The sequence below is a fragment of the Pelodiscus sinensis genome, chromosome 7, assembly GCF_049634645.1.
Source record: "Pelodiscus sinensis isolate JC-2024 chromosome 7, ASM4963464v1, whole genome shotgun sequence".
Classification (NCBI taxonomy): domain Eukaryota; kingdom Metazoa; phylum Chordata; order Testudines; family Trionychidae; genus Pelodiscus; species Pelodiscus sinensis.
The window spans coordinates 31,839,986-31,850,223 of NC_134717.1; the positions used below are offsets into that span (position 1 = coordinate 31,839,986).

A 10,238-nucleotide genomic window follows, 5' to 3' on the forward strand; every position below is an offset into this window, starting at 1 on the left:
GCATCCAGTACCACCTCTCTGGCCCTGAGTATGTCATGTGGGCCACAGGCTGAGAACCACCAGTCTAGATAAATCCCAGGGGCAGACTACATTATAGGAGCTAGTGCAACTATGCCATTGTAGTGCCACAGCATAGATCAGTGGTCAACAACCTTTTCCAAGTGGCATGCGAAGGTTTAACCCTCCTGCCCTGGGCTGTGCCCCTCTCCTGAGGGGCACTGGAGGGGAGGGGAGGGGGGAAAGGGGAGACATGGAAGAGGGGGCTCTCTCCACCATACACCCCTATGGATCATCTTAGTTAACGCAAACCTTCTTTCTGTGGATCACCAGTCGCTAATGGAAATGGACCATTAATTACACTCGAGCCATTTTGCTAATGCTGCAGCTGGGGAGTATGGTTTAATTTAAATTTAACATGAGTTAAAATGTTTAATCTGTTTGTTTATCAAACTTCATTTTAAATAATGTTTTCTTTATTTAAGGGAGGGATGGGGAATCTTTTTTGGAGCCAATGAAGTGAGGAGTAAAAGTGTAGGGGAATTAGGTCAACTGGTAGAGGGCTTGCTTAGCATGTGAGAGGTAGTGGGATTGATACCCACCTTCTCCAGGAACCTGTAGGTTACTTTTAGGGGGGAGGGATAGCTCAGTGGTTTGAGCATTGGCCTGGTAAACCCAGGGTTGTGAGCTCAATCCTTGTGGAGGCCATTTAGGGATTTGGGGCAAAATTTGTCAGGGGTGGTACTTAGTCCTGCTGTGAAGGCAGGGGACTGGACTCAATGACCTTTCAAGGTCCCTACCAGTTCTAGGATAGGATAGCACTTTCAAAAGCACCCATTAAAAGTTAATGCAGCAGACACATACTTTTAGGGTCCTAAGAAAAGCCCAGAGCACTGAGTCTCAGAGCCAGACTCAACTGACTTGGGCGCACGCTGCAGGATCAAAATAGCACCATAGATGTTCCGATTGAAACCCAGGCTCCAAGATCATTTCCCCTTGCCAGGTGTCCAGAGCTGACAATGCTATTTTTAGGCCTGCCCCCTGAACTCCATAAACCGAAGTCAATTAATCTGAGAATTGGTGACAATTCCTCTCTCCATTGTGTAGACACACATTTAGTCACTTCTGAAAGTGGGACTTGGCCTCCTTAAGTCACAGTGTGTGTTTGAAAATATTGTTTTCAGTGTTATTATGTAAAGGTTGCAACTACTGCAGGGCAATATCGTACTTAGAATGCAATATTCAGTTGATTATCCTTTAACAAAACTTTGCACTTACATAACTCCTTCCATCTGTGAATCCCAAAACACTTTACAAGTGTTTGGAAATTAAACCTTCCAACTTGCCTGGGAAGTATCACCACTATTTTACAGATGTAAAAGACTGAAGCATAGATTAAAATCCTTGCTACACACTAAGGCAGTGGTCTCCAACCTTTTTACACCCAAGATCACTTTTTAAATCTCAGAACAGGTGACCATCTACCACCCCGCCCCTTCCTTGAAGCCCCACCCTCTCTATTCTCCTCCTGTCCATCACTTGCTATCCCCAAGCCCTTACTTACACATGCTGATAAACAGTTTATTTTTAAATTATGCAATACATAAAATTAAAATCACGTGTTTATAGTTATGAAATAAATGGTCTGTTTTTTATTCATGCTATTTAAATCTAAAATGAAGCATTTAATTATACATTATAATGAGGCTGGGGGCAGGGGAGAGGGCAGAGGACAGGGTTGTGCAGCAGGGGACAGAGTGCCAGTAGGGACAGGTTTCTGCAGCTGGGGACAGGGTGCCAGTAGGGACCGAGTTCGGAGAGTGGGGACGGGAATAGGGACAGCGTTCAGTAGCTGGGGACAGGAGAGTGGGGACAACGTTCTGTGGCTGGGGAGTGGGGGTTGGGGAATGGGGTGCCAGTGGAGGCAGAGAGTCCCCTGCATCTCCCTCCTCCCAGGATTCTCCCCCCCCCCCACCCCAGAACACCCCATGCACGCGCGCCTGCCCAGGGGGCCAACCCCCCCTCTGCGCGCCTCCCGCAGGGCTGACTCACTCCTCCCGTGCACTGCAGGGAGCCAATGCTCCCTCCCGCAGTACGCCGGGCAAAGCAGCTAGCACACTTCCCGAACCGCCAGAAGTGGCACTAAGCTGCGGGACTGCTGTCCATCCCCAGGAAGCTGACACTACCTCCATTTTCACTTGAGGTAAGTAGTGGGGCTTCTCGGGGGTGGGAGGGAAATGGGGGTGGGCAGACAGGACGCCTCGCGAGCGACTGGTCGAGGCCTCGCGATCGACCAGTAGATCGCGATTGACCTGTTGGTGACCACAGCACTAAGGACTTGTAATACAAAGAGCCTTGTAGAATCCCACTAATGATCATTATACCTAAGGGCTAGCAGGACGGATCCCAGATTAAGCATGGTCTAAGGATCCACTCCCACCCACCCCCTAAAGTTGAGTAAAGACACAGCTCTTTCTTGCTACACAGATAGAAATAAACTATGTTTTTACCCACTGGTGAAAGTACCTTAAAAATTTACAGGTTCTACCCTATTGCAATCTGGCTCTCACCTGGCTTTTGCCACAACTCAGCTAGCTCTTGAAAGAGCTGCACTCCACAACACACCCACTTACTTTTTAGACAGATGTAGATGTACAAACACAGGTTACAGGAACCCCACTTGTAAGGTTAAGTTGTTAGAAAAGGGAACAAATCTAAGGGATTTCCCCCTACATCAACTCCACATAAAATGTAAGTTCCACTCTACTGTGCCACTTTCCCTGCTGTAGGGGAGAAGAGGGTTTTCTATCACTTCTCCCCAAGAGCTTCTCAACTGCTAAGAATGAGCAAATCTCTACTTCCTCAGTTTCCTGGGTACCTTACTTGGATGCATCAACAACATGGGGAAAAAAATAGATCTCAACCAGGTTGACATGTCAGGCTGGACATAAGTATAAACAGTCATCAAAAGTTATAGTTGAGAATACAAAAAAACCCCACCCCACATTCTTCCAGTTTGTGAACATGGAAGTTTAAGTAACGAGATTCAGGAAATATAGCTGAAAAAAAGCTCCCAAGAAGGTCTGCAGGGACACAGACTGAAATTCTGTGGGCATCATTTGAACAGTTACAAAACCCTTTTTAAGTAATGAGTGTGACTACAACATTCTATATACCAAGTAAACACAAGCTAACATGATTGACTTGCAAAGATAAAGCAACCCATATGCTTCCATATTCCTTACAATAAATGAAGGGAATAGCATGGTTACATTCATTCCCCTCATGCAAGTAAAGTTAGGAAGATTAATGTAGCTAATAAATAGGCTTTTTACAGGCTTGACCACTGTGGTCCAGTGCCCTTGGGACCTGGCCAGTCCCAAACAAGGACATTTGCCAGACCAAGGGAGGTCCCTGGTCACCAGCCTCCTGGACACCCACCAACTCTGCTTCTGGCCCCAGCTGGCCCCCACTACCTTCAGCCAGCTGTGCTGCCAGCCCTGGCTGGACCCCTCAACTCTGGGACTCCCAGCTGTACCCACCTGAACCCCTGCCACAGTGCTCCTAGCCATACCAATAGAACATCCAGTGCTGCCTAAGCCCTGACCACGCTCCTGGCTGTGCCACCTGAGCTCCCCGTACTGGCCAAATCCACTGCTGTGGGGCTCCTTATGCAGGAAGGGCACCATTTCTCTGTTAATTATAATTCATGTAAATATGTCTAGGAACAGGACCGCAGATGTTGCCAGATTAGAAGTCCCGGTCTAGGGAGGTACAACCTGTAGAATCAAACTTATCAATGTCAGTATGTCTCTATTTCAGCACACACAATGAAAAAGTATTCCCACAATTACAATTGAAGTTTAGACAGACAAAACGGGGAGGGGGGGAGGGGTGCTCAAGAACATGTGATTTTAGGCTATTTATTTCATGTAGTTTGGCATATGATGTTGACAACCTGTTTTAACCATTATAAGCTTAGAGTCTCGGGCTACATATACACTACAGGGTTTTGCTAGTAGATAGCATGCTAATGAAGCACTCATTAGCATTTGTCACTGTCATTAGTGTATTCTCTGCCTGAGGCTTTTGGCACAAGAGGTTTTCGTGCAAAAACAAGCAGCACAGACTGATCCGTTTTGCTCAAAACGGATCCGTCTACATGGCTTGGTTTTGCGCAAAAACCTCTTGCACAAAAAGCCTCAGACAGAGAATAAGTTAATGACAGCATGACAAATGCTAACAAGCACTTCATTAGCATACTCTGCCAGCAAAACCCTCTAGTGTAGCTGTAGTGTAGTGTCTAGCACCATTAAATAGTTGTCTGACCACCATTCCCCTTCATAAATTTTGGAAATTGTGGGAAGTCAACTCAATAAAAACTTAAGCCAAAGAACCAAAATTAGGGTAACTGAAGATTTAAACTGATAAAAGCTATAAGGACACTTAAACAACATTAGCCATCAAAATAATAATAAAAAATAAAAACCCAATTTCTGTCAGACCTACTTATAAAAGCACTGGATGAAAATAGAAAGAGTCTGCCAATAGAGCTGTCTGTAAAGTAGAGCAGCTGATACAACTGACAGCGACTGGTACTGCTACTATCAATAATATCCAAACAGGATTTCTATTTCTCTGCTTCCAAATTTGAAATGTGTTATATTTACATGAATTATAATTAACAGAGAAATGGTGCCCTTCCTGCAGGGTTTAAGAGAAACAAAACAAAACACCACACCATAGCCCCACCTTCTATATTTTTGGACAGACTACAAGTCATCACAAAGGCAGATGATGTATAAAGTGAAATGGTTGTAGAAATGATCTTAGTCACTGCAGTATGTACAGTATATCTTGGAAGTGTATCCTAAAATGGAGACAGAGGAGAAATGATCACTGTCCTTAGGTTGCAAAAAAGGTGTATGAATAGCTGGGAAGGACTAGAAGCAAGAACTATGAATAAATCTTGGGCCATCTGGGTCAACAGACAAGTCCCAAAATATATGGCATGCCAAGGGCCCTTCACAATGTTACTTATAATACAGACAAAAAAATTTTCATACTAACTGTACATTCAGGGGGATGGGCAAGTTACTTACAGTATGGAACACACCACAGTTAATCTGTAGTGAGTTTGTTTTTGTTTTTAAAGAATACTTTTGTATTGGAAAAACCACACACACACACACACACACACACACACACACACACACACACACACACGATGTCCAAAATAAGTAGACCCATCAAAGGAAGCAGCAATGCATTTGCCAGCTGCTTCTTTTGAGTGCTTACCTTTCCTCCTACCTTCAAATTCATACTCTTCTTTGGAAGAACATTATTCTCAAACATTACACCTTTACAGATAGATCTTGGAGGGCATTTATAAAATACTTGATGTGGTCACTATGGTTGCCATGGGTAAGCAGCATAGGGGATAATTCAAGGCTATAGGACACAGAAAGGAAAACTGAAGAGACATCTAAATACATCATTGACCATAAACAAATTATTTCATTTGCTTCATCCTTTTCATTAACAGGATTTTTTCCTAAGTAGAAGATTGGGGACCACAGAAGTGTCTCAGTGCTTGTCATACAAAAACAGATAATGTCTGTAGATTCAAAAACATGGTTCTACCTGGAAATCTCAGTTACTCCATTTTGAGAATGTTCACTTGATGGAAAAATTCACTTACAGCTAACAACCCTTCAAACTTAGACATTCAGATTCCAGGCTCTCTCCTATATCACCACCAATAACAAAAGTTCCTTTAAGACAAATTATGCCCTCAGGTGATAGCTGTACATGCCCACAATCTTCAATAGGTGTAAGCAGGGTATGAAGTCAAAGGAAAGTGAGTCATTCTTCCAGTTTACTATAAAATAGGGATGTGAATGGTTAACAGTGGGGGCCACTAATTTTTTACCTCAACAAGGCATTGCTATAAATTACATTACTGGAAAGGCTAACAACATGCTTATGCCCCAATGTTTACAAAGTGTAGTTAAAATCTTTAGGTTGATGTATAGATGAGCCCATTCTCACCTACATAAACAGTTGTTTGATTTAATCATCCATAAATGCATTGCACCATCAAATCATTAATGAATAAAATGGACTTAAGAGATTCAAATGCACACATTATTTTTGGCTTGTTATTTTCAATGGCATCTGCCACACTGGAAGCCAGTGTGTCTTCTCTCTCATATCAAGAAATAGGAAATGTAACCATTTTAAACATCACCCAGGAAGATTGCATTGTATATAGTCCAGAACATTTGTTCTACAGTCAATGACTCAGGCACATGGTTGTTTGTATATAAACACTAACAAGCACTGTAACAGATGAATAGAGTGGAATTTGGTATCTAGTATTATTCTCTTCAGAAAGCAGTCATTGAGACTGAGTTATTAGCAAGAGCTTTCCCTCTTCTCCCCCCCCCCCCCAAATCTGGAAACTCTAAATCGAGCCAATTAGCAAAATAAAAGGCTGTTTGCTATTATACCTATCCATAGGATAAGGCTAGAGAAGTTATCCTTAAAATTAATACTCAAAAATGTAGTTTAATTTTTCCTTTTAAGGTTTTCTTTCCCCTGAGTAAGAGAATTGTTCACATTCTCAACAACTGAGACATTTTCCTTCCTCAATACCCATTTCTTCACAACTTTCTTAATTGAGGTCTTGGGGGAGAAGGAAAAAGATAAATGGAAGATTATTTTCTCAAGGCTGAGTTCTAGACCAGACAAGAATCCACAGACTGTGTTAATACCATTCTTCATCAGGCTAATGGGATTGCTCTTGAGGAACAGCAGTCAGCCTTGTCTCACAGAGCTGACCAGAGTAACACAAAAGCGCTTGCTTCCTGGTCTCTTTCAAACTAGTAACCATTTCCTACAGCCTGCATGGAATGCTTAGAAGGCCACGTTCTACATTTCTGAACTGTGATATTTGCAGTTATCAACACACAATACAGGAGTCCTGGTAATATCTATTTATGTCAGAGGGTTTTTTTCCACACCATGAAATCACATAGGTCAACCATTTTCAAGTTGTCCTATATGACTTCAATGCATTAGGAAAGGGATCCTTGATTACTCAATGAGCAAGTGACAAGGACAACTTCGTATCACGTGGACTATGTTTTGGAGAGATAGTTTAAGGCATGTTTGATAAATACTTTATAAATATTTACAAAGCTTACAGAAAAGCAACAAGTTCTATTTTGGGCTCAGGTGATGCATTAAAACTCTGCTTACAGACTTTTAATATTGCTTACAGGAAAGAGACTTAATGGGAAACCAGACCCCACTAAATAGCTGCATTCTTCAAAGGACTAAATTACCAACGTTTTGTGTGTGTTACTCATTGTCATGTTTATCAATCAGCATGAGGCGACTGAAACAACAGGAAAGTGTCAGCCTTGTTCACCAATCCTTTCTACATTACAAAAGGAACTTGGAACTAGTGAGAACTCTAGCCTGTCTACAAAATGTTTTTGTGCTGAAAGCAGTGACAGAAGAACCCAGAGGCGAACCGAAAATAGCAAGTCGTCCATTTAAAAGCAGCATTCATCCACCCAGCCAGCCCACCGCCCTCTTCCTTCCCCCATTTTCGCGTGTGAGATTCCCAAGCATTTCCCCCCCCAACCATTGTGGTTACAGCGTGGAGGGAAGGGTTTAAACTTGGCAAAGTGACGTGCAACATCTGAAACCACATTTACCTTGGGGGAACCAGAAGACGACTCCCGCCGCATTCCTGCCTTCGAAGCTGGCCACACGGCAGCTAGCGAGGCAGGGCGCGCAGGGGAGGTCACCGCCTCTCGTGCACTGGGGGCCCAAGGCCCCCGGCGGAGGGAGACACCCGGGGGAGGCCGGTTGGCCGCTGCGGGCAGGCGCCGGGGTTTGGCTGCCCGCGCCCCTGAAGGCGCCCCCAGCCCGAGGGAGGCAGCGAGCCGCCCGCCCGGACCCGGCCCTTCCCAAGCGGCTCGGGCCCCACTGCCGGCAGCGCGTCCCCCCGGCCCGGGCCGCCCGCCACAGCCGGGCCGGCAAGGCCACTCACCGTCTCATAGCAGCGCAGCGGGAGGCGGCGGCGGCGCCGGGCGCTAGAGGCGGGCTGCCCTCCCCATGGGGTGGCGGCGGCGGCTGCACGTCGCTGCGCTCTAATCACGGCGCTTCCCCTCGGCTCAGCCCAGCCGCATCCCCCCAGCCCGGCGCGGCGGCGGACAAGGGGCGGGAGCTGGCAGGGAACGAGACGCCGGAGCCAAATTTTCCGGCGGCGGCAGGAGGGGCCGGGATGCGGCAGGAGGAAGTGGCTGCGCCGCGCTCTGCCAATGGGCGCCCGGCGCTGTAATTAATAACCAGGCACCAGGAGCATCATTTCCTCCCGGCACCGGCCCAGCGCGCCGCCCCGCCGCGCCCCCTGCAGGCCACGTTCGCGGCCCCCGGGCCCCGCGTGAGGGAGCCGCCAGCCGCAGGGCAGACGCGCCAGGCGGATGTGGATTGCGTTTCACTCAGGCCGCCGCAGCCGGTGGCGCTGCCGTCTGGCATAGAGTGCCCCTGGCGAGCCCGAGCAGCCGGGCGGGTTGGGCCAGGCACCGAGCGAGACTGACTTCAAAGCAATAGGGGGGGTGGGGCTGTTCTCTTCAGCCGCCTTCCATTTCTGAGCCATTTTAGGATGGACTTTGGTCACGCTCTCCAGCCTTTCTCTGCAAGCGGGACACTAGGCTTTTTAAAACTGGAAGGCTGTGTCTAGACTGGCAAGTTTTTCCGCAAAAGCAGCTGCTTTTCCAGAAAACCTTGCCACCTGTCTACACTGGTCGCTTGAATTTCCGCAAGAACACTGACGATCTCATGTAAGAAATCAGTGCTTCTTGCGGAAATATTATGCTGCTCCTGTTCGGGCAAAAGTCCTTTTGCGCGAAAGGGCCAGTGTAGACAGCTCAGATTTGTTCAAAAAAAGCCCTTATTATGAAAATGGCGCTCAGGGCTTTTTTGCGCAAAACCACATCTAGATTGATACGGATGCTTTTCCGCAAAAAGTGCTTTTGCAGAAAAGCGTCCGTGCCAATCTAGACGCTCTTTTCTGCAAATGCTTTTAACGGAAAACTTTTCCGTTAAAAGCATTTGCGGAAAATCATGCCAGTCTAGACGTAGCCGAGGTGTATTGCCAGGACACCAGTCAGGCTGAAATGCCAAGAGCTGCGCTGTGACTTGCTGCAGTTTAACCACATCTCTTAAAAACTGATTTAACCTTACAGGGATGCAACTTTGGCAGCTGACAAGGACCCAGAGAATGCAGCTATAGAACTGCTCCTTCACTAGCGAGCAGGGCACAGGCACACTTGCACCAGGGAGCTGTGAGAGATGGGCTATTATGCCAGAGGAATAGGTAGAAAACTTTTGAGGCAATGAGCCCCAGCAATATCCATACTCATGTCAGACAGAGAGCCACTTACCGAAACAGTGTCACTCACAGATCTTAAAAACCAATGACTAGTCCTGTGGCACCTGAGAGATTAACAGAGAGAGAAGACAGTGTGTGCCATGAGCTTTCTGGGCAAAACCCACTTCTTCAGATGAGATGATCTTGAGTTTCCCTCTACTCCTTCAGCTTTGAATTCCTTGCTTTCTGCTCCTCTCCTCTTCCTTCCTTCCTTCCCCCTCCTCCCCCCCAGCCTTCTCTCTGGCTCCTGCAAAATATACTACAAATTGAATGGAATAAATACCTAGTATGTGCAACTATCCTGAATCACAGGAGGCATTGCAGTTGTGCATTCAGATCTGCATTTATTGACAAACATGGGAGGCAGTGGATGGAGAGGAAAGGTGAGTGTACAAATTCAGCATTCATCCGTGTTTCTGTGAATTAACATAGGAACATTTGGACAGTTTTGGTCCTTTAACTGAGGCCATTTAAAGATACAACCACATACATTAAAAGCAGAATCTGGCTCCTTGTATTGTTATTCAGGCCCATTCACTTAAAATTTTGCTGGCTTAGGTATGTCAGGAGTGCAAAAACAACACATCCCTAACTAACATAGCTATTCTAGCACAAGTACGGTTCTGCTGGTAAGAAGGTACTTTTGCTGGAATAATTTAATTTTGTTTGCAGAATAGCATAAGATATATCATCACAAAAACTTTTAGGCCAATAAAAACTGCATCCACTCTAGAGAGTTTTACCAACATAGTTCTATATATTGCTATACCAGCAAACCCCTTCTAGTATAGTG

General features: G+C 45.9%; 1 protein-coding gene across 2 annotated transcripts in view; it reads right to left on the reverse strand.

Annotated features, from left to right (window-relative positions):
• ACVR1 (activin A receptor type 1) overlaps window positions 1-8,375 on the reverse strand; it is a 114,809-nt gene extending 106,434 nt beyond the window's left edge. Inside the window, exon 1 of one of the 2 annotated variants that reach the window (XM_075933431.1) lies at window positions 8,063-8,375. In XM_075933431.1, the coding sequence (XP_075789546.1) occupies window positions 8,063-8,070 (8 nt within the window). In that variant the 5' untranslated portion in view covers window positions 8,071-8,375. Of the gene's footprint in view, window positions 1-7,724; window positions 7,911-8,062 lie in introns of those variants that run through there. The other variant, XM_075933432.1, reaches the window with a different exon arrangement.
• Between the last annotated feature and the right edge of the window lie 1,863 nt (window positions 8,376-10,238).